General features: G+C 37.5%; 2 protein-coding genes across 9 annotated transcripts in view; one reads left to right on the top strand and one right to left on the bottom strand.

Moving 5' to 3' along the window:
- Positions 1-25,187, bottom strand: part of SLC17A1 (solute carrier family 17 member 1) — an 89,922-nt gene that overhangs the window by 64,418 nt on the left and 317 nt on the right. For 3 of the 8 annotated variants that reach the window (XM_069563702.1, XM_069563701.1, XM_069563703.1), the window contains exons 2-11: positions 24,925-25,051; positions 23,586-23,670; positions 17,069-17,241; positions 9,579-9,812; positions 8,720-8,807; positions 8,301-8,387; positions 3,798-3,916; positions 3,530-3,694; positions 2,167-2,299; positions 1,934-2,081 (exon numbers count right to left, since the gene is read on the bottom strand). In XM_069563702.1, coding sequence (XP_069419803.1) covers positions 1,934-2,081; positions 2,167-2,299; positions 3,530-3,694; positions 3,798-3,916; positions 8,301-8,387; positions 8,720-8,807; positions 9,579-9,812; positions 17,069-17,241; positions 23,586-23,619 — 1,181 coding nt within the window. In that variant the 5' untranslated portion in view covers positions 23,620-23,670; positions 24,925-25,051. Of the gene's footprint in view, positions 1-1,933; positions 2,082-2,166; positions 2,300-3,529; positions 3,695-3,797; positions 3,917-8,300; positions 8,388-8,719; positions 8,808-9,578; positions 9,813-15,444; positions 15,528-17,068; positions 17,242-23,585; positions 23,671-24,924; positions 25,052-25,187 lie in introns of all 8 variants that reach the window. The other 5 variants (XM_069563706.1, XM_069563708.1, XM_069563704.1 and 2 more) reach the window with 3 other exon arrangements.
- Positions 23,708-25,187, top strand: part of TRIM38 (tripartite motif containing 38) — a 102,364-nt gene continuing 100,884 nt past the window's right edge. Inside the window, exon 1 of the mRNA XM_069563710.1 lies at positions 23,708-24,272. The gene's annotated coding sequence lies outside the window, so the exon portion shown is untranslated. The remainder of the gene's footprint in view (positions 24,273-25,187) is intronic.

Here is a 25,187-nt window from a genome sequence, read left to right as displayed (position 1 = left end):
CCAAAGAGATGGTCACTACATTTCCAGGTCCACTCTATCTCACTCCATTTCCCAAACAATATTCTCATGGAACCACATCTGTGTCTCTTCTTCCTTCCAGACCTTCTTTCTTGGCATCTGGGTTCTACTCAAACAAATGTAATCATTTGCCTATTCCTTAGTTCTAGTCTTCCCTGGTGGCTCAGATGGTAAAGCATCTGCCTGCAATGTGGGAGACTTGGGTTCGATCCCAGGATTGGGAGGATTCCCTGGAGAAGGAAATGGCAACCCACTCCAGTCCTCTTGCCTGGAAAATTCCATGGACCAAGGAGCCTGGTAGGCTACAGTCCATGGGGTCACAAAGAGTTGGACACAACTGAGCGACTTCACTTTCACTTTCAGTTCTAGCAAAGATCAAATTCCCCTAGAAAGACAATTTAGTAATTTATCCTCTAAGGGAACTCTTTTTAAAAGCAAGGGAAGTATATGACTAGGAACATTAGGAATAAGTTTCATTTGACTCATTAATTAAAAAGTTTAAGAATTGTTTGTGACATAATGTATTAATACATATGCCCTAAATATTAACGATGATCTAGCTTAAGAGGCTAATAATATTTCCAAATTGTACATTAGTCTATCTTCTGTGACCTTACAAAATCACCTGGCTAACATGGAATTTGGACCCACTGGAATGATGCAATGCAGGTCAAGTTCTCTGATATTCAAGCCATTGCTGGCCAAGATATTTCCCATCCTATTGACCAGGTACTAGTGAATAACACTAGGGAGGCATTGACTACATCTAGGCAGCTCTGGAGGCAGATAAATCTAGGTATTTATCCTCCTTCTATTTATTACTAATCATGTGATTTTACATACATTCATTTCCCTGGTCTTTGGTTTCTTTTCTCATACTTTGTGGACAATATTATCTCACAGTGGGGCATGTTACATAAAAAATAATAAATGGTTGTTCTTGCTGGTTAGTCACCAAGTCATGTCCAACTCTTTTGCGACCCCATGGACTTGCAGCCTGCCCGGCTCCTCTGTCCATGGGATTTCCTAGCTAAGAATATTGGAGTGGATTGCCATTTCTTACTCCAGAGGATCTTCCTGACTTGGGGATTGAACACCTATCTCCTGCATTGGCAGGCAGATTCTTTATCCCTGAGCCAACAGGGAAGGCCCCCAAATTGGTAGCTCTTTATAATTTTCTTAATCTATTTGTAGATACATTTTTAATTTACCTGTTTCTCAGAGTGCATATAGCCCAACTGGCATTGTGTATTCTGTATCAAATAATCCTTTTATGTCTTTGTATAATTTCAAGTAGTCAGAAAACTTTCAGGCATTTTCAAGGAGAGTCTCAAAAATGAATAAATCAAATGCATACATGTCTTTGTTACTTTGGCCTTCACCTAGTATAGATCTGATGGACAAGATTCTTTACAGAATTGTGACAGATTAGAATATTCTTGGTTGATCTTTGCCTCTCTACCCCAGGCCGCAGATTTACAAAACTTCAGAGAATTCTGTTCACATTGGATCTATGTTCTCCAGAAAGTGCCAGCCCTGGACAGTGTCCCCTGGAGTTGTGCAAACAACAGAACTGCTTCCATTAGTCACACTTATTATATCTAAAAAGGGCATATAGCACAGTAAAAAGAGGAAAAGGTTTTTGTCAACTGGATCTGGATTAAAATCCTAGGTAATATCCAAGCCAGTGGTGAGATCTTAGGCTGATAATCAAGTATCTGAATGTCAGTTTCCTTAGTTGCAAAATAAATATTACTAATTGTTGGTTGAGGAGTGACAATATATACTTTTTAAGTCTGACCTATATCAATGCTTCTTCAGAACGTTTGGCCTGTTGACCATCAATTCCAAAATAGTTGAAATCTTAAAACATCCTTAAGAACTTAGATACAAGAAAGAGATTTTAAAAACCTACCTAGGAGCGATATCCAAGACGTTTATCATTAGTCCACCCATAGCAAAGCTTCCTGTTGAATTAGCAAGTATCAGGAAAATTATAGTGGCATAGAAGCTGTAACTCAGGTAAAGCAGGCAGAGGCTGAAGAGGGAAGGCAGGAGAAGTCCTATGGAGTGATTCAGACAACAGTCAGGTGCATGCCAAAGATGGGGGATACCCCAAAATACTTGAACGTATTGGCTATTTCTTACCTAGTGAGGTGAAGAGTTTCCGGATGGTGACTAGACTGAAAGTATTCCTTGTCTGGAAGATGTCTGCCATATAACCTGCTAGGACACCAAAAATCCAGGCAAACAAATGGGGGAGGGAAGACAGCAGCCCATTCTGAGGAGGAAATGTTATTGTGAGTGAATATGAGAAATGGAATAATCCCTACACTGAAATTCAGTATTGAAAGTTTGTATTGTCACACAGGAAACAATCAACATGCAACCCCAGAATTATTTCACGCTACCCAAGAGAAAGAGAAAAAGAGTTTTGAGGTCAGAAACAGACATCACAATCTGCTTAGTTTTCTATTGAATTATCATGGGGCCTGAAAGTTCTAGATGGTAGAGAGGAAAACTAAGTTGGGAATGGGAAATGCTGTCCCTGAGGAAAATGACAAATAATAATGATAATAGAAGACATGTATATGGTGCTTATTCTGGACCAGCTGCTGTTAATCTTTGCAACAAATCCGTGGTCTAGTGGAAGATTACACTGAATCATATGGAGCTCAGAAGACCTTTGTCATGCTAGTCCCTAGGCTGGGTAGTTGGAAATTCATTATAGAATGTCTCAAAGTGGCAAGCCCAGACTCCATTTCTAAAGGAGTCTTTCCTGGTTATTATGGCATCAAGCAACAGAAGGTTTCAAGCATTTGTACTTTTTCAAGTCAGAAAAGCAAGGAGAATGCCAGTTCTTTCAGAGCAAGACATGAGTCATGGGTTTACAGGATTCTTTGCCTCTCCCCCACGGAGAGGATTGGTATGAGCTGTGATGGGTGATAGACTCTGGCCAATTGACTTTCAGGGGAGGATCCCCATCCCTGCAGGGAACAATGGTATTGAGCTTTAAGGAATACACAGAGGTTGTTATTATAGGGAATGGGAGATAGGGAATCTGTGGGAACCTGGGTGGTATGTATTTCTGTGGGAGTGCTAGACAGGATGTCTACACCTTTTGTTCTGGGCAATGTTAACATAATAATTGGAAATGGTGAAGTCTCTAGGTAAAGAACATCAGCTAAATATTATGAGTGCTAAGTCGCTTCAGTCATGTCTGACTTTGAGAACCTATGGACTATAGCCTGCCAGGCTCCTCTGTCCATGGGATTCTCCAGGCAAGAATACTGGAGTGGGTTGCCATGCCCTCCTCCAGGGGATCTTCCTGACCCAGGGATTGAACCCTTGTCTCTCTGTCTCCTGCATTAACAGTCAGGTTCTTTACCACTAGCGCCACTTTGAAAGCCCAAATAATATAGGAATGGGCAAGAGCTAGGACTAGAGTCATGGGAGACAAAGACATTGGCACAAAGCCCTTCATAAAGTGAAGAGGAAAAGGCGTACTTACCTCTTTTACATCAACATGAAGCTTGTAGTCAATATATATTGGCGTATAAATACTCAGGAAGGTATTTGACCAGAAAAAAGCAAAATTACAGAGGGAAATGACCCAGAGTGGAGTAGACTTCAGCATAGCTTTGATGGGCACTTTGATGAGTGTACTTGAGCTGACCTGAAAGGGAACCCATTAATCATTAGCACATTAGGTCAAGCTGGAACACATTTCATTTGGCACAGAATCTGGGAGATACCAAAGTGGAGCATGTGGGTTCTACCTGCTGGGTGAGAGCGGATGTGATGTATTCCTTCTCTCTGATGCTTATATATGGGTGGTCCTTTGGGTCCTCATAAAACAGAATGAACCAGAGAACACTTAAGGCACAGCCACAAGCACCTATCAGAGCAGGACAAATTAGAATTGAAATTGCTCTGTCTGTAGTGAGTTTCTTTTCCAAATTGGCATTTTTCATTACTGGTCTGAGAACCAGGACCTCCTCTTTCTTTTTGGAAATTTGCAACAAGGCTTACATTTTTCATAATTTTATTTGTATCCACACCTGCCTCTCCAGAGCGAATTTTACAGAAATGGTAGCAAACCCTCTGGTCTCTTCTGACTTCTTAGCCTCTATTATTCTCCATGTAGGATAGCTGGGTCTCCTTGCTGTTAGGCCATCATCTCTACAGATTCTTAATGTGTTCTATTGTGAGAGGAGGGTGTAACTGGGCTCATATGGGCTTGACAATCACCTGGTTTTGAGAAGTAGGCCTTAGCCATACTCCTAAGATGCAGCCTAGGCCTTCAGGATTGTCCAAGTCCCATAAGAGTCTGCCAAATTATTTGTTGCTTTTTACTTTTCTATACTAATGATCTGATCATAAGGAATCCTCTGTTAGGATAGGGAATGTATATTGCTTAGTAGTCAGGCTTCCAGAAATGCATTCACTCATTTGACAAATATATTGGTTAAATGCCATTATGTACCATGTACCATTCTAGGTCATGGGAATGCAGCAGTGAATAAAGCAGGCACATGCCCTGCCTTTACAGAGTTTATTTTCTAATGGATGAGAGAGATAGCGAATAGTAATTAAGCAAAAGGTAATAAATGTCAGTGAGAAGAGCTAGGGAAGAGAGTTATGGGGAGAGGAACAAAGGAGCACTATGTTCAGGGAAAGTGAGGACATCAATGTGGACACAGATACTCCAGGCTGGGGGAGAAATAAGTACCAAGGCCAGAGTTATGAAGCCAGTGTCACTGGACAGCCAGCAAGGTGAGGATGGTAATGGATGAGGATGAGAGGTAATGAGATCAGACCATGTGGAAGGCTGGAGCCACTGTAGGATCTCAGACTTCTGCAACACACTTTAAGACAACATTAAAAGAATAGTTTGACAGTATACCATTTCCACCTCATTCTGTGACCTAAGTGCCGAAACCCAAGGCAAAATGTAAATAGACATGAACACCTAATAAATACACAGGAAATACAATATATTTCTCTAAATTACTGTAGTCAATCCTTAGAAAATTCATTTGATGCTATTAGCTTTCTTTAAAAATGGGAAAATAGATGCTCAGAAAGGTCTACTTACTTGCTCAGGGGCACATGGTTAGTAAGCGGTAACTGACACTTAAGCATGGATGATGTTGTCTAGAGAGGGAAAATAGCTGTAGAGGAGGAGACTGGAGAAAAGCTTTGAAGGAAGACAACAGTTAGTGGCAAGTAGAAGAGGAGAATCTCTGCAAGTCTCTGCAAAAGAGATTGAGAGGAAATGGCCAGAAGGATGAAGTCCAAGGCAGGGAGAGCAGGACCACAGCGACTCAGATGAGAAGGAAATGCCTGATCACTGAGGTTCAGCGCATGGAGTCAAAGGTACAGGCACCAGGGAAAGAATGGTATTGTTGGGTTGATTGATGGTACTTGTTCAGGTCAAATGTGGACTGAAGAAATTCAACTTGATTTATGGGCATCGAGGCTTGGACAGTTCTAACATTTGGGAGGCATATAAGGAGTTTGGAAGTCATCATCAAATGAAACTATAAACATCAACAATGCTTCTTTGATCTGGTAGAGAATTGAGGTCACAGGGCAAACCACTGCCCTCCTGTCTCTAGAGAGACAGACAGACAGTTGCAGAGAATTACAAGTTCCCAGAACAGAAGCCCAGAAACAGAAAACTCCAGTGGAACCAGTCAGTAGCAGGGTAGGAAAACCTAGCATTTGATGGTTTACTGTAGGTTCAGTGTGGACAAGTTTGAGAGATGAAAGGTCTGGGTGGGAGGGGGGCCCAGGCTTAAGCAGACCCCTCACACTTTTGTGAGTTTTATTTCCAGAAGACCTGCCAGATTATCACAGTGAATATAAGAATAAAATCTCTTAATCCTTCTAGGAGAAGATGGAGAAAGTAACCATTTTTAATTACATCTAGAGCATTCTGTTCTTCACAAAAACTACTCAAGGGGAAATTATTTTATCAGAGCCTCACCAACTTAAGGAAAGGGCAACACCCAACTCCAGACCCTTCTTCCTGTCTCACTTAAGAGGGGGGGAAAAACAAAACTGAGAAGAACTGGTGAAGCTCAGGGCACAGGCTCACCAAAACCCTGAGACCAAATCATAGACCACAGGACACTGTCTCACCACATACACACCTTACCACCATATCAGAAGAATCCTTGCATGTTAGTGGGATCCAGAATTGCATGTCCCAAATCTTATTTAAGAAGTCTCTAGAGAAACTAAAAAAACTACAGGAAAGACAAAAACAAAGATACTGGAGGAAATTGTAGCCTCTGAAACAGAGCACACAGTAAGCCAGATTAACCTGTAGCCAGTAAAACATAAAACCTCACACTGAAGGGCTATTTATTTCAGTTCATTTTAGTGTATTTTGTTGAGCTTTCAACAAGAAAACCACGAAGCATAGAAAAAAACGAAAACAACAAAAAAAAAACAGTTTTAAGAGACAGAGCAAGCACCAGAACTAGACTCGGATATTAGCAGAGGTATGGAATTATGAGATCAAGAATTTAACACATGATTAAAGAGCCTGTGAAAAAGACAACATATAAGGATAAGTAGTAATGTAAGTAGAGAGACAAATTCTAACAATCAAAAGAAAATGCTGTAAATTAAAAAACACTGTAACAGAAATGAAGAATGCCTTTAATGGGCTCATTAATAGACAGACAGTTGAAGGAAAGAAAATCACTGAACTTCAAGAAATGTCCATGTGAATTTCCAAACCTGAAATGCAAATAGAATAAAAGCATTAAAGAGAAAAGAATATCCAACAATGGTGGGACAACTACAATGGTGCAATATATGTGTAGTGGGAATATCAGAAAGAGAATAAGAGAAAGGAACAGAAAAAACATTTGATTACTAATGGCAGTGATGAAGAGCAGTGAAACTGAGAGGATGGAAGACGTATTTTCACATTATGGCTTGGCCAGTTGCTCCCTGTGGGTATTGGAGGCTCCCTGTAGATCCATTCTCCACCCTTCTTTACCCTGCTTTGGCCACAGATGGCTGACTTGAATGAACATCAACAGGCCCCCATGTCCTCTGCTTTCCAGATAGACTTGGGCAGAAGAAAGCCTAAGCAGAAGATTAGAAGGAGAGACTTGAATGAGGTTAGGGTGTCTCTTTCTCTAGTTATCACCTTCTCCAGCATTGCCTCAGTCTATACTCCCTTTTATGAAAAGTCACAGGTCCTCTCAATGTAGATATCTCTACAGGACTCTCTCCTAGTAAATTCCCCTCAGCTACTCCCTTGCTTGCCCATTTGGACCTGGATATGGTATTAGCTTCTAGCTAATTTTGATTTTGCTAGCACCAGATCACTGCTCTAACCCTGTGATTCTGCCACATCTTTATACCATTTTAAATAATCACTTCATAAATAGATCCCTCTGCATTAAGCCTCTATATTGTTATTTGTCTATCAAATGAGCATAAAAGCACTCATCCACAGTCTCTTATTGACAAATTTAAAATCAAGATTTGAAAGTGATTTTCTAACTTATCTGGAAACCCCAGTCCTTTATAGTTTTTCATTTATTCCAGTTTGTTGAGAATTTCATGTGTCACTCTAGAAACTAATGTGTTTGATTATGAGATGATAGGGCTTCCCTGGTAGCTCAGCTGGTAAAGAATCGATCTGCAATGCAGGGAACCCCAGTTCGAATCCTGGATCCGGAAGATCCCCTGGAGAAGGGATGGGTTACCCACTCCAGTATTCTTGGGCTTCTCTGGTGTTTCAGCTGGTAAAGAATCCGCCCGCAGTGTGGAAGACCTGGGTTTGATCCCTGGGTTGGGAAGATCCTCTGGTGAAGGGAATAGCTACCCACTCCAGTATTCTGGCCTGGAGACTGTATAGTCCATGCAGTCTCAAAGAGTCAGACATGACTGAGCAACTTTCACTTTCACATAAGATGATATACCAAATCATGCTTGGAATATTAAGTATACATAGTATACTCAAATGTTTGACCTGTTCTGATCATCCCTTTCCCCATGAGTTTACATAAGGGATATGTTTCTGTAGCACTGTTATAGAGTTGTGAAATTATGTACAATGATGCATGTATAGTTCTGAGCATGATGTCTTGCTTGCAATAAGAAATTAATGAATGTTGACTGCTCTTTTTCCCTCAATGTGATTTATTATTTTTAATATTGTTAACTTCATATAAATTATTAAATTTTGCATTTACTTTTAGGTTTTTTAGACCTTTAAATAATGACTTGGATTTTTATAGAAAGAGACTCACCAAAAATATAAAAGACCATGGGCCATCCCAGGGAGTCACAGATGAATCCAGTGATAAGCAGGACAATGCAGGGTCCTAGTAGAAGTCCTAATCAGAAGGCACAAAGAACATCCCTAATGAATGCAGGCATCTGGAAATGGAGATAACGTAGCTTCATGGTGGCAGTGAACAACTTCTAGTGAAACATTCATATAATACCAAACAGAAGAAAATAATGAATTATTTGCTTTCTTCTCTTTTTGCTGTTGTTAGAGATAAGGACACCTCTTCTCTGTCCTAGACAGTTTCCACATATTTAAAGTGTGAATGGTTTCCAAAGCACTTGACAGTTCAAAACGCAATATTTCTTAGGTTCTAGGGCAGAACATGCTACAATGAGATGACAATGGGATTAAACATTCTAGGCCCTAAGTCATTACCTGACAAACTCAGAGCAGTAAGTCGGCCTAGTTCCAAGGGAGGAGCCCACTTGATCCATATTACTTGCTGAGTTGTTAAAGTTATCCCCTGAAAGAATGATTAGAACATTTGATCTCTGACATGTTCTGTGAATTTAAACTCTAGTTTTTGCATTATCTTTTTATATTTTTAATTGGAAGAAAATCACTTTACAATGTTATATTGGTTTCTGCTGTACAAGAATGTGAATCAGCCATATGGCTCCCTGTGTTATACACAACTTTACACCAGCTATCTATTTCTTACTTAGTAGTGTACATATGCAGAGAAGGCAATGGCACCCCACTCCAGTACTCTTGCCTGGAGAATCCCATGGACGGAGAAGCCTGGTGGGCTGCAGTCCATGGGGTTGTGAAGAGTCGGACATGACTGAGCAACTTCACTTTCACTTTTCACTTTCATGCATTGGAGAAGGAAATGGCAACCCACACCAGTGTTCTTGCCAGAAGAATCTCAGGTACGGAGGAGCCTGGTGGGCTGCCATCTATGGGGTCACACAGTGTTGGACACGACTGAAGTGACTTAGCAGTAGCAGTGTATATATGTCAATGCTACTTTCTCCATTCATCCCACTCTTGCCTTCCCCCACTGGGTCCACAAGTCCATTCTCTACGTCTGTGTCTCCATTCCTTCCCTGCAAACAAGCTTCTCAATGCCATTTTCTAGATTCCATATATATGCGTTAATATATGATATTTGTTTTTCTCTTTCTGACTTCACTCTGTATAACAGATTCTAGGTTCATCCACCTCACTAGAACTGAATCAAATTCATTCTTTTTATGGCTGAGTAATATTCTATTTTGCATTATCTTTATACCTGGAACATTCCCTTGATTACTCGGCATATAATGACCAAAATTTCTCCAAATTCAGCTGCCAGTGGGAGGAGCAGAGTAAATAGAGAGCTGAAAAGTAATGCAAAACCAATCATTTTCTTTAAAGAGTATATTCCAGATAAATATCCTGCAGGAATTTGGCTGATGAGTACACCATAGAAGATGGAACTTAACATGATCCCCTGGATTTCAGTGCTCCAGTTATACACAGGGTTCTGAAAGAAAAAAGGAGATGGGTTTAGCCACTCTGCAAATCATTTTCTATAATGTTCAGGAATGTGGGAAAATTGGTCTTCCAGTCTTCCAGTTTACCCCATGTAAATATCTGCCCTCTGCCTAATCTCCTCTGTTATATGATTTATTTATTCCTGATAACATCATTTTCTGTTTGTAATTATGTTTTATCATTGGCATCCTCAACTATAACGAAGTCCTTGCTATAAAGGGCATCATCTGTTCCTCTCATACCTGCACAGCATAGACATTTAAAACTTATTAAAAAAAATTAGATGCAATTGGCATATTAGTTTCAGGTGTACAACATGATTGGCTATTTGCATATATTGAGAAATGATCACCACAGTAAGTCAACATCCATGACAACATATGGTTCTAGTTTTAGCTGTGATGAAAACTTTTAAGATCTACTCTCTTAGCAACTTTCAACTATACAAGATAGTGCTCTTAACTGTAGTCACTGTGCCATATGCTACACCATCATAACTTATTTTATAGCTGGATGTTTGCACTTTTTAACTCCTTTTACCCATTTTGCCCAGCCTCCCCAATCCCATGCTACTAGCAACCACCAACCTATTCTGTGTGTCTAGGAGCTTGGTTTTGTTTAGAATTCACATATAAATGAAATTATATAGTAGTTGTCTTTGTCTGATCTATTTCACTTAGTGCAGGGCCCTCAAGACCCATTCATGTTTCAGCAAATGGCAAGATTTCATATTTTATGTCCAAGTAATATTCTATTAAATATTACTACCACATTTATATTATCTATTCATGAATACTTAGGATATTGTAAATAATGCTGCAATGAACATGGGCTGTAGATATTTTTTCAAGTTAGTGTTTTCTTTTTCTTTGGATAAATACCCAGAAGTAGAATTGCTGGATCATACGGTTATTTTTTTTTGAAGAACCTTCATACATACTGTTTTCCATGACAACTGTAGTAATTTATATTATATCACCAGTGCACTAGTGTTCCCATATTTCTACATCTTAGCCAATACAATATTTCTTATCTTTTTGCTAATATACATTCTGACAAGATATCCATATTTGCCGACTAAGGTCTGTCTAGTCAAGGCTATGGTTTTCCAGTAGTCATGTATGGATATGAGAGTTGGACTGTGAAGAAGGCTGAGCACCGAAGAATTGATGCTTTTGAACTGTGGTGTTGGAGAAGACTCTTGAGAGTCCCTTGGACTGCAAGGAGATCCAACCAGTCCATTCTGAAAGAGATCAGTCCTGGGATTTCTTTGGAAGGAATGATGCTAAACCTGAAACTCCAGTACTTTGGCCACCTCATATGAAGAGTTGACTCATTGGAAAAGACTCTGATGCTGGGAGGGATTGGGGGCAGGAGGAAAAGGGGACCTCAGAGGATGAGATGGCTGGATGGCGTCACTGACTCGATGGATGTGAGTCTGAGTGAACTCCGGGAGTTGGTGATGGACAGGGAGGCCTGGTGTGCTGTGATTCATGGGGTTGCAAAGAGTCAGACACGACTGAGCGACTGAACTGAACTGAACTGATTCTGACAGGTGTGAGGTGATATCTTATGGGTTTGAATTACATTTCCATGATGATATTGAATGCATTCTCTTGTGCCTGTTGACAAACTGGACGTTTTTCTCAGAAAAATGTCCGTTTATATCCTCTGCTCATTTTTGCTTGGATTTTTTTTTTTTTTGCTATAGAGTTAGATGAGTTCTTCATATATCTTGAATATTAATCCCAGATCAGATACATGATTTGCAAATATTTTCTCCCATTCAGTAGGTTGCCTTTTCATTTTGTTGATGGTTTCCTTTGCCATGCAGAAGCTTTTAGTTTGATGTAGTCTCACTTGTTTACTTTTGCTTTTGTTGCCATTGACTTTGATGTCAAATCCAAAAAAATCATAGCCAAGACTAATGTCAATGAGTTTTTCATTTATATTTTCTTTTAGTTTCATGGTTCTAGGTTTTATGCTCCAATTTGGATTTATTTTGAGTTAATTTTTGTGTCTGTTATAAGATAGGGGTCTAGTTTTTCCAACACCATTCATTGAAGAGATTGTCAGTTCATCATGGTAAATTCTTGACTCCTCTGTCATAGATTAATTGTCCACCTTATGTATGGGTTTATTTCTGGGCTACCTACTCTGCTTCATTGATCAACGTGTCTGTGCTTATATCAATACCATACTTTCTTGATTATTATAGTTTTGGGATATAGTTCGAAATCAGAGGGGTTGATGCCTTTGTTTTTCTTTCTTATTGCTTTGGCTATTTTGGGTCCATACAAATTGCACTGTTTGTTCTATTTCTGTAAAAAATGTAATTGGAATTTTGATAAAGATTACATCTATCTGTAGACTTTTTGACAGTATGAATTCTTCCAATCTATGAGCACAAAATATCTCTCCACTTACTTGTATCTTCTTCAGTTTCTTTCATCAGTGTCACATAGTTTTTAGTGCATAGGTGTTTCACCTTCTTGATTAAATGCATTCCTGCTTTTATTTTATTCTTTTTGATGCAATTGTTTTCTTAATTTTATTTCTGCCAGTTTTTTATTAGTGCATAGAAACACAAAAGATTTTTGTATATTGATTTTGTATCTCACAAGTTTACCAGATTCATTTATTAGCCCTAACAGTTTCCTTAGTGAAGTCTTTAGAATTTTCTATATGTAATGTCATGTCATCTGCAAATAGTGACAATTTTTCTTCTTCCTTTACAGTTTGGATGCCCCTCCTTTTTAACCTTGCCTAATTGCACCAGTGAAACCTTCTAATACTAAGCTGAATAAAAGTGGTGGGAGTGGGCATCACTGTTTTTTCCTGACATTGGAAGAAAAGCTTTCAGATTTTCACCATTAGGTGTGATGTTATCTGTGGCCTTGTTACATTGCTGATCTTTACTCTGCTGAAGCATGTTCCCTTTATATTCACTTGCTGAGAATTTTGATCACAAATAGATACTAATTTTGTCAAGCCCTGCTGGCCACCAGAGCCAGGTGATCAAGGGAGCAGCTGCTAAAAAGGAAAAAAAAAAAAAATGGAGCACCAGAACAAGAGTGCCAGGTGAATGTAAAGCTGTCCCTTTGGGAGATACTGGCTCTCTGGAGTACAGCAAAGAGAGAACACGAGGATAGCATTCACTGGCTTCCGTCCCCAAAGAGAAAGAACCCCAGAAGACCCTGGATGTGTATTAAATTAGATGCTTGTGCCTCAAGTCAACAGTTTATGGTAAGCAAATAAACCTCTTTCATAGAATGTCTTGGTGCTTTTCAAACAGCTGCTTCCGTGCTGTGCCAAGGGGTAGGTGAGTCCATGGGCAAGCCATTTAAGAACCATTTCTCAGTTCCGTTTACCCTTGTGGGACTTGTGTTTGTGAGCCCTGTTGGCTTTCAGAGCTACGCCTTTGGGTGGCTTATCTTTCAGGTGCAGGGATGATGCCCAATGCAGGGTTCAGACTCTTCACTCCTGAGGGGGGTGTCTTGCTGGGTCACCTTGCCAGGGGTTTGCAGTGAGATTGTGTCTCAGCATTTCCTCTTGGTAATGGGCATTTTCTTGTTCTCTTGATGTGTAGGAGTATTCAGGTTTTGATTTTTTCCCAGAGGAAAATTTTCCATAGGTATCTGTATATTTGGTGTGTCTGTAGGAGGAGGTGAGTCCAGAAAATTTCTACAGGTTCACCTTCAACATCTCTAATACTTATTTCTTAAATATTACTAATAGATGCAAACTCCTCTGTAGAATACCATGTAGAACTACATTTACTGCAGTTATTAATTTCCACTTGCCCCTTCTCATCCTTTTTCTATATTCAGCTAACCTTGTTGACAAAACAACATATCCCCCTAACAACACACACACTGATCCCAGAGAGCAAAGTAGCAACAGAGAGAATATCAAACCATGAAGAGATGTTCTCAGGCTGAACTATGGGAATAATTGAATGGGATAATAAAGGAAAAAAGGCCATTCCTCTTCTTTCACTTGGCTCTGATGCAGCATGTTTTGTTGTCTGTCTCAGGAGTGAATTCCTCTGCTGGTTTTGGCTAGGGGTTCTTGCATAGTTTTGTTGCTTTATTAAACCTGACATAAGAAATTCTTAATATTGAACTTACATTTTGCACTATGAGGAGGTTGCAGTATTTTTGGACTCACTGCACAGGAAGAAATTTTAATTTTAGTAGGTGAGGACAAGATGAAAACTTCTTTGGAAATGTCTAAGATAGTCCCTTTCTCTAAACTGTCTATGCACTCGCATAATTAGTTTATTTTAGATAAAGAATGTATGTTCTAAATGGAACTCTTGGTTGACTATGAAATAATCAACTAGGTAGGAGTCTGAATGTTTGCTCTCTTGTCACTGTTATCTTGCTCCCTTCATCCTTTGTCTCCCTTTCTCAAATCCCTGTCATCCTATAGCTGTAGATAGTGATGTCTTATCTGATAGAAAGGACTTCCATGAGTGATTTGGTAGAAGCATCACTCTGAGTATACTGAATGCTAATAGTGAGGGGCCTCTATACAGTAGCCAAGTGGTCATGGAAGCTCCAGATCTTTTTCATTGGTGGGAGGTTACTCAGAGGATAGAACAAGATGCTCTGCCATATTTTTCTAAATGACAGGTATTTTCCCAAGGAAATCAATATTCACCTTTCCCCATATCAGGTGATTCAGCACACATTTGCTCGACTCTCCCTGTGCAAATTATTCAGAATATTGGGGTTTTTTTATGGCATAAAGCCATCACTCTTTATAGTGGAGGATAGAAAAAGAAGAAAAGTGGGCATCATAGTTGAATTCAAACCACTCACCTCAGATGAAATTCCCTACACCAGAAGAATAAAACCTGAGTATTTCCATATTCAATCCATTAACTAGTTATCATTAAATAAAGTACTCTGTATATAAATATGTAAATTAACCTATATAAATCTTAGGAATAAATATATATACATCTGTATGAGTCATATAAATGAAAAAATAGATAATATCCCAGTAGGTAAAATGGACTAAGGGTATCAACAGATAACTTATAAGAGAAAAAAATGGTAATGACCAATAAATATAGATCACAGAAATATAAAAATGTATACATTTATTAATAAATTTTAAAGTTATCACAGAATTTCTACCAGATTGGTAAATTTTAAACAAAATGAAATAATTATATATATATATATGGCTGTTTTAGCAGAGGGAAGACAGAGGATATTTCTCATTTATGTGTAACACTTTCTCATCTTCCTTCCTTTTCTTTTCTATACTCAGTGTCCCTTATTGCGCTCTCTTTGGTTTCTGTTCTCTCGTTTTCTTTGTTATTTGCCTTCTTTTCTAAAATGTTCTGTCTAGTATTAGTTCTGTCAATTTCTTTTTTTTTTTTTTTCCATTCTTCCGCTATCTGAGCAGAGACTTCTATCACCGGGCCATCTCGGCTTTGAGTACCTAAATGTGCGACACTATAGTGTTCCCTCCCTAGTTTTAGTTACTTTGCTAGTTTTTAGGTTCATTTATAATTTAAGTTTACAATTTAGATCTTCTTTGGGAAAATAATCTGGTGAGTTTTCATATTTGAGAATAATTATCTATTCGATTTCTTCATCTAGTACCTTTGTAGAGGAGAAAACTGAATTCCTTTTCTATGACTCTTATTTGAAGAAGGTCAGTTCTCCTGGATTACAGCAGCAGATTCCTGGCAGGAAGGAGAAGGGGAGGGGGTTGGTGAATGTGCCAAAGAAAAGTTCAAGCTTCTCAGTTTGAGCTGCCCCTTCTTTTACTACAGTGAAGAAAATAAAATACAGCTTTTGTGAGTAGCCATTTCTCTAGAAAATGGGGGTCTTGATATTTAAACCAAGGCAATGGAATACTCAAGAATTAAAAAAATTTTGAATAAAATTGATTTTTGATAGATTTTTTGAGGTACAGTTGACACAATAAACTGTATTTAATCTTTGTCATAAAGTATACAACTTCTTAAATTCTTAAATGTGTAACTTCACAGGATATAGAATTTTAGTTGGGCAAGTTTTTTTTCTTTCAGTACTTTAGAAATTTCACTTCGTTCTTCATGTTTGAGTGGTGTCTGATAAGAAATCTTCTGTAATTTTTATCCTTGTTCCTCTGTAGTCTTTTTCCTCCAGATTTATTTGAGATATTCTTTTTGTCTTAGTTTTCTGCAATTTAAATACGTATGTCTGGGTGGTAATTCTTGTTGTTCTTGATTAATTTTCTTTTTAGTATTTGTCCTGTTTGTTGTTCTGAATTTGTGGTTTGGTGTCTGCCATTAACTTCAAAAAGTTCTCAGCCATTAATTTTTCAAATATTTCTTCTTTCCATTTTTCCTACTCTTTCTGATATTCTAATCAAGCACATGTTACACCTTTTGGTATTGTCCACAGTTCTGGGATGTTCTGCTTAGTTTATTTTTTAATCTTTTTCATTTCAGCTTGGGAAGTTCATATATTCAAGTTCACTGATTCTTTCCTCACCTGTGTTGATACTACATATGAGCCCATCAAGGCATTCTTTATACCTGTTACAATTGCCATGATTTCTACTATTTCTTTTTTTATTCTAATAATATCCACCTCTCTATTGACATTACCTCTCTGGCATTGTATTCTTTTCCCATTAGACCCCTTGACATATTAATTACAGTTATTTTAAATTCCCTGTAGGAATTCCTACATATGTGTCAAATCTGAGACCTGGTTCTGATGCTTATGTTAAAAAAAAAAATCAGGGTGCAGTACATTACATATAGAGCATTACTCTTAATGTAAATAGGGGTGAAAATAAGGAAATATTTTATTTGCTTATGTATTAAAAAAGGGACATAAGAAAAGTATAGTGAAAAAATATTTTTTCCTATCTATTTCCATTTCTTTTGTACTACATCTTCTGACAGATAGTTATCAACCCATTACCTTCTGTAGGTGAAATTAACAAAACATGTAAATATACTGTAAGTTAAAAACATAAATAAGAAAGAAAATGTGTTGATTTCTATTTCTCATTAAAGATGTTTTCCTTTTTTCTCTTGTCTAAACTTAGACATACTTTAGTCATGGGACATCTTCATTTAGGTTTACTACTGATGAGGTAGATCAAGACATGAGCTTCTTTTTTGAATAATTACTATCATATCAATTACGATAACATTCAATCTCTACACAAATTAGTTAGCAAGATAGGATTTTAAACTTATGACTGTGTGTAATATTTTTGATATACCTTTATGTTATCCTGGAGCTCCTTTGTGGAGGTGTTGGACAAACCATGTGGCTCCGTGCTGTTCACCATGGCTATCATTGTGAGGCTCATACACACACGCTGTGACATTATTATAACATTACAGAGGAGCAGGAAGACAGCGATTCCATAACGAACAGAACAAAAATATGGAACTGGAATGTATGAGAGAAAATATCCATCGTTAACACAGCTGAGGAAAAAACCACATTTTAACATTAGGGGTCCAAATTTCCGAGTGGCCTTTCCTAATAAGGGCCAGAAAATATCCATTGTTAACACAGCTGAGGAAAAAAACATATTTTAACATTAGGGGTCCAAATTTCCGAGTGGCCCTTCCTAATAAGTGGCCTTCCTAATGTTTATTTTAAAGGGAACATTTTTAAAAACACCTTGAGTTACTCTTGGAAAAAAGTCCCCTGAATAACCAACAAGACCTTCCCTCAAGTAAACTACTTTATTCTTAAAACTTAGATGACTAGTTTGATTGAGAAACTCATATGTGCACATTGCAGAAGAAAGTTTAATTTTAAAAAAAAGTAATGTGTAACGTAATTGGCCTCCAATCAAAATAAATAAATTTTTTAAAAAGTAATGTATTTGGGGTAGCTTCAAGCTACAGTAATCAATGCAGTGTTCATGTAAGACCAAACAAATTCATCTATAGGAGAAAATAGGGAGTTCATATGATCATATGTTTTTGAATAAATGCACTAATGCAATTCAATGGAAGATATTAGTCTTTTCAACAAATGGCCTTTCTCAAGAGAAATAAAAATATATATCTACAAAAGGCTTGTACCAAATTGCTCATGGCAGCTTTATTTTAAATAGCTGGATCTTTGGAATGGATGAACATACTGTAGTATATTAATACAATGGATATTACTCAGAAATATGAAGGAAGGAAACACTGATACATTCAACAATCTGGATGAATCCCAACAAACATTTGCTCAGCTAAAGAAGCTAGACACCAAAGAGTGAATACCATTTTTATGCATGCTATTTCTATGAATTTCAAAAAATAGGCAAAATTAATTTATGTGGCTAGATATTAAATAATTCCCTCTTGGTAAGGAGGGCAAAGGGACATCATGGGACTTTAAACTAATGTAATGTTCTATGAGTCTTGTTTGTAAGTTTATACATTTCTCAAAGCACATCTAAATATATACTTAAGATCCATATTTTATTTTATGTAATTATACTTCAATAAATATTAAAATATTCAATAATATTGATGGGAAAACTGGACAATCACATGCGAAAGAATGAAACTGGACCACTCTCTTATACCATATACAAAAATTAAGTCAAAATGGATTAAAATTTGAACTCAAGACATGAAACCATAAAACTTCTAGAAGAACATATAGATGGTAAATTCCCTGACATAAGTCTTGGCAATGATTTTTTAATAAGACACCAAAAGCAAAAGCAGAGAAAGCAAAAATGAACAAAGGGCACTATATCAAACTAAAAGTCTTCTGCACAGCAAAGGAAATTATAAACGAAATGAAAGGGCAACCTACTGAATGGGAGAAGACACTTGCAAATCATTTATCTGATAAGGGGTTAGACTGCAAAATATAAAAAGAACTCAATTTTGTTTTTATTCTGTATTGGGATGTAGCCAGTTAACAAACAGTGTGACAGTTTCAGGTGGACAGCAAAAGGACTCAGCCATACAAATACATGTATCAACTCTCCCTCAAGTTCTCTTCCCATCCAGGCTGCCACATAACATTGAGCAAAGTAAAAAGAACTCGCACAATTTAACAGGAAAAATTTTAAAAAAGCAAAACCAAAAAAATCTGATGAGCAAACTGAAGAGACATTTTTCCAAAGAAGACATGCATGTAGTTAAGAGGTATATGGAAAGATGTTCAGCATCACTCATCATTCAGTTCAGTTCAGTTCAGTCACTCAGTCATGGGCAGTTTTCATTCCAATCCCAAAGAAAGGCAAAGCCAAAGAATGCTCACTCATCATTAGGGAAATGCAAATCAAAACCATAATGGGATAGCATCTTACACCTGTTAAAATGACTTTTATCAAAAAAGGTAAGAAATGAGTGTTGGCAAGGATGTGGACATTTTTGGACTTCCCAGGTGGTCCAGTGGTTAAGACTCAGTGCCTGCACCACAGGGGTTGTGGGTTCCATCTCTCCTGTGTGAAACTAAGATCCCACATGCCCTGCGGTGCAGATAAAAATTTAAAAAGACAAAAAAAAAAAAGGATATGTAGTAGGCAGAATAATGCCCCAGCCACATACATCAAAAGAAATTGTGTAGAGAAACTATGATCACGTATCAGATTGGCATAGATCCAAAAGCACATCTGTTGGCAAGCCTGAAAGAAAAGAGGATGGAACCTCCATTATTACAAACCAGTAGAGGTTTTAAATTGCCTGTGGTTAGTATAAAGAAATAATTTTTTGGCCACACCATGCAGCAGGGGTTTAGTTCCCCCATCAGGGATTGAACCTGCATCCCAGGCAGTGGAAGCTCAGAGTCTTAGCCACTGGTCAGTCAGGGAAGTTCCAAGAAATAAATTTAACTTTTAATTACTGATGTTATATCCAGGTAGCTAGCCAAAAGTTAATCTTGTTTCTAAAAATTCATCTCCTAATTTGGAGAGGTTTTCTGTGTACGGAATGTGCAAATTATGATTTTATCTCTTCTTTTCCTATTCTTCTGTCTTTTACTTCATGGTATCATTGCATCAGAACCACGAGTATACTACTGATTGTATCAAGCAGTTCTGGTTTTATGCCATTGTTCCTGATTTACATAGAGTAATTCTAATGTTTTTACATTTTGGATAATGTTTGTTGGAGGTTCTGTTGTAGATATGCTTTATGAAGTGTATTTATTTCTATTGCTGTGTTAAAATTTTTTCACAAACTTAATGACTTAAAATGGCACCCTTTTAATAAAAGGTTCACAGTTATGCAGGTCATAAGTTTCAGCATGATATGGTTGGATTTTCACTCCTGGTCTCAAAGGTTAAAATCAAGTGATCAGGCAAGATGAGTTCTCAGGTGGAGGTTCTCTGGAAGGAACTATTGGAAGAGTCCAGTTTTCTGTGGTTGTTGTACTTCTGTTGCTATTTCCCTGGTGACTGTCAACTAAGAGTTATTCTCAGTTTTAAGATGTTGTGCATTATGCTGCTTGTCACACGGCCCCCTCTGTCCCCAAAACCAGCAAGGAAGAATCTCTTCTGTTAAATCCTTCTTGTGCTTTGAATCTCTCTAGCTGCTCTCTGACCTCTAGATCCAGATTTAAAGAGTTCCTGTGATTAGATCAGTCCTACCTGGCTCAGCTGATTATGGACCGTGCTTAGATCTGCAACATCCCTTCAAGCAGCACCTACCTTGGCATTTGCTTAAATAACTGGAGGAAGGTGTATGTATACCAGGGGCCAGAATCTTGTGGGCAGTCTTAGAACAATTCACTCTCTAGTCCCAGAAGATCCGTGTTCATGCCATATACAAAACATACTCACCCCAACCCAAAGTTCCTTAAGGTCTCATCTCATTACACTATCAACTCAAGTCCAAATCCTCATCAAAATGTCAGCTCAAATTTACAAAATTTAAAAAAACATGGATGAAGCTTCTAAAAGTAACCCACTATGGGAATAGTATCTATCAGCGAACTTGTGAAATTAGAGAGGCAAATTACACACTCGCAATGTTTCCACTTATAACAGTGGGACAGGCATAGGATAATTGATACAGACACTCTAGTTTCAAAAAGGGGAGAAATGGAGTGTAAAAAGAAGTCACTGATCAATAAGAGTTTTGAAGTTCAGTTAGACAAATGTTGAACTTTTCTTGAGGCCTGGGGATAATCCTTGGGGCCCTTGGCTCTACCCTCTGAGCTCTCTGCTTTATCCTCTGCCCTTTGGTTCCACCCAAGAGTGCAAAGGGGCCATCTCAGAGTACTATCCATCACATATTCATAGTTACCTAATAGTGTTCATCAGAAATGAGTGTTAATTTCATAAAGATTTTTTTTTAATCTAATGAGTCATCATATAGTTTTCTTCTTTAATTTGTATTGAATGACAATTATTTACTTTGTAATAGAAAACTATTCTTTCATTTCTAGGATTGATTGGACTTAGTTTTTGCGATTTTAAAAAATTTAAAAAAATTTGTTTTGCTAATGTTTTATTAGGATTTTTGTACCTTTTAAAAATAGTGTTAATTTTGCTTTACATATTTGAGTCTATTTAGTTACATAAGTTTTTTTTTCAATGATCCCACTGACTTGAATTTTGTATCATTGTACATTTTTGAAGAATTGTTTGAAACAGTAGATTTTAAATTAGATAAATCAGCAATTATCTAATTAAATAAATTAGATAAATTTATCTAGTTAAATTATCTAGTTATCTAATAAATTATCTGGTTAAGTTATAATATAGTCATACCAAATTCATATACAACTTTAAAAAATGATGAGGAAGCTCTTTCTGTACAACTGTAGGATTCCATTTAGATATATTATTAAGTGAAAAAAGTAACATTAGTACCTGGAAAATTAGTTTCTTGACAGATCTCCCTTTGTAAACAGATAAGAATATTAGATAAAAATTTATCTAAAGTTAACAGTTCATTGAAAGTGTGAATGATCTGGCAGGAAAGATGAGATACTCAGGCCAAAGATTTTGTGAACACAGAGTCCTCAAGGCATAGGCTGATCACTGAAGGAAGATTTTTCCCTGAAGACATTTGATCTCAGGTTGCTTTTTGCCTCCCAGAAAATAGGGCAACAGGAATCAGATACCAATGCCCTGGCAATGGAAGAGTCTAGTAAGTGACCCTTTCCTTAAATGTTTAGAGGCCAAAGACTTGCTGAGTCAGTGAGGGGAAAATCCATTGCCTCCTAACCTTTTCCAGGAGGCAAAAATTTTTGCCCTGTTTGAACCTTGAGACTGAGCAAAAGGAAGAAAAAAATGTCTTAGAAATTTAATCATTACCCAGCCCTTCCTCTGCCTTTAAACTCACTGGCCTTGGGTCATCTGCAAAACATTTCAAACCACACATGTATACATGCACACTGAGATGACTTGCCTCAAAGCTTTCTAAACAATCTCATCCTTTCTAAAATTCTCAAAAGCAAAAGGGGAGTAAGTAGACCTGAAAATCTGAAGGAAACAGTGGGAAAATTCCTAGATGAGAGAAAAAAAGCCTCTAGAGGGCAAAGGGGAAGCTGTCTTCACCATGTGTGGAATAGGGCTTGTCATAGTCAATTAAGGATACCCTTCTGAGTTTTGTTCTTTTCTCTACATTGCTCCAGAAAGAATATGAATTATTTCAAAATCAGTCTTGAGAAAAAGGAATCATAGGAGTTTAGAAAGGAATATTAAAAAAATGTATATGTGTGTTTAACAGTCACTTTGCTGTATAGCAGAAATTAGCATAACATTGTAAATCAACTATATGTCAATAAAAACAAAGAACGAAAAATCTGAAACTCAAAAAAAGAAATCACACACAAAAAGAGAAACCACAAGGAGTGTTCTAAAGTGCTTGGAACTGAGTAACAGTAAGATACTACATGTCAAGCTCTGGAAAGAGCAAATTCTACACCTCAGAACATATTTATTAAAAAAGAGAGAACTCAAAGACTTGGAAAATGAACAATGGAAAATGAAAAGATCCTAAAAAGAAGTAAATGTTAAACATAAAGGCAGAAATCAATTTTATATACATATATATATGTTTATATCTTTTATATGTTCACATATAATTAAAAGTCCATGGATAGATGAGCCTGGTGGGCTACAGTCTACAGGGTCACAAAGAGTTGGATACATCTGAGCACACAGACACTAGACTAGATAATTTGAATAAAAGGAACAATATGAAAATACCAAAATTATTAAGTATCAAAATTGACACAAGAAGAAATATAAAATTAAATAGGCCACTAACATTTATATAAATTGAAAAAGTATGCAATTTGTTGCTCACCCTCTCTTCTAGGATTTTTGTCCCCCATAATGTAGCTATAACTCTAATCTGATAGCAGTAATTCCATATTGTTTTTCCCCTGCCCTGCTTAAGATAAACAATCTAAAAAATATCCTGTAAATATCCAGCTGTTTATGTTGAAGGGTGCAGTGACTCAAGAACATTCATCCTGCCTCACTTCCATCCATGTATCTGTCTCTCTCTTCTTGAGATAGAACCAAAATAGTCCCCCCTCTTTCTGACATTCTCCACCAAGTGATAAACTGACAGGTGTATAAGAATCAAAATAACAGTGTGAATAACCTTGGTACATGGGTTATTTTATTTAGGGTTTTTCTAATGGAAAATCATGGCAGGGATATTCCCCCCCACCCCCCACCTCCTTTCCTGAACATTTCTAAGACGCTTTACATTTTAGTCCATGTGTTTATTTACAAAGTCGTCTCACATGGAATCAATAGTGCCCTGTTTAAGGAGAAGGAAGCCTATGTCATAGAGAATAATTTCTACCTTTCCTTGGAGAGACCTGGTTATCCACTTGCATAATGGTGTTATGGTTGTTTTTCTTCTTGCTGAAGGGTTTGTTTGCTATCCCCTGCAAGTGCAAAACATACTGACATCAGCATTACAGAGGGAAGAACTGGTTAAAATCCACCTAGCACCTCTCTCTGCTTTAAAACATTAATCCAAGGGAAACTTGCTTTGTCATACCAGTACCCATTGTTTTGACATTTCACTTTTATGATATTTTTGTTAATTACAAAATACACAGAAAACCTGAAAACTCTAAAAAGCAGACAAGACATCCTGCCAAGCCATAATTCTATATCTAGTGAAGATATCCCTCCGAAGTGAAAGAGAAAGACTGTCAAACAAAACTTGAAAGAATTCATTGCCAGGAAATCTACCCTGTAGGGAATGTGAAAGGAAGCTTTTCAGACAGAAGCAGATTATTGAAGGTAGCTCATCGGTAAAGAACCTGCCTACAATGCAGGAGATGAAGCAAAAGCCTCAGGTTCCATTCCTGGGTCAGGAAGATTCCCCAGACAAGGAAATGGCAACCCACTCCAGTATTTTTGCCTGGGAAATACCAAGGACAGCTCATGGGGTCGCAAAAGAATCAGACATGATTTAGCAACTAATCAACAAACTTGGATGTACAAAAAGAAAAGAAGGATGTCAGAAAAGGAATTAAAGGTAACATACAGCTCTTTGTTTTTCTTCTATCTTCGTAGAGCTAAAAGATTTTTTAAAAATGCTTTTACAAGGAGAGGGAAATCATTCTCCTCACTACCCTGGACAAAATGACTCCTGCTGCCAGGTCTGCATTTGTTGGTGGGAAGCTCGACAAAGTGGGTGAGTCAAAGAGTTTTGTCTATATCAGCATGTATGACATCAGATGCCCAAAAAAATACTTAAAATTTCTAAGGCTGGGTTTGCAAAGTATATATAAATCAGCAGTCTGTCAACCACCATTATTACTCATTGGGTCATCTGGGGCTGCCATTTATTTCAGTATACATATACACACACACCACCACCGCCACAAGCACACATACTCTCCACGCCACTCACACATACACAAGGACTAAACACCACACAATACACACTTCTTTTTCCTTTATTGACATAACTGTCCACCTCAAACTCATCCCTAGGAATGTTTTTTTCTTTCCCTTGTGAAAAATCTATAAAAACACATGTTTTGTCCAACTCCCCCATCCAAATTTCCCCAGATTGTTAAATAGCTTTGATAAAATTTCTAATAGAAGCCCTCCTGATTAATCCTTCTGGAGAATTAATTCTAAACTTTACTTTATGAATAATATATAAGCATATAGTTACTAACCTGATTTAGGACAGAAAAGCGATTCCTTTTTGCCCTGTGAAGACTTTCCTCTCAAATTTAAAAAATATTGAATTTCTGGATTTGCTAATTTCGCCACTTAAATCCTTCACCATATCCTTTGATCTCCCTAGGTCAAAGTTAAAAATTTAATTTTTAACTTACATTCTTGCCTTGAATCTTCAGGGGAGGGGAGGGAGTCTTAAAATCATCCAATGGACTAGAAACCTAGAAATCTGCCAGTCATTTCATGACTTTAATAGACA

The sequence above is a fragment of the Ovis canadensis genome, chromosome 20 (genome assembly GCF_042477335.2).
Source record: "Ovis canadensis isolate MfBH-ARS-UI-01 breed Bighorn chromosome 20, ARS-UI_OviCan_v2, whole genome shotgun sequence".
Lineage (NCBI taxonomy): Eukaryota > Metazoa > Chordata > Mammalia > Artiodactyla > Bovidae > Ovis > Ovis canadensis.
The sequence above is the reverse complement of the archived record's forward strand: the minus strand, read 5'-3'. Positions and strand labels throughout refer to the sequence as shown.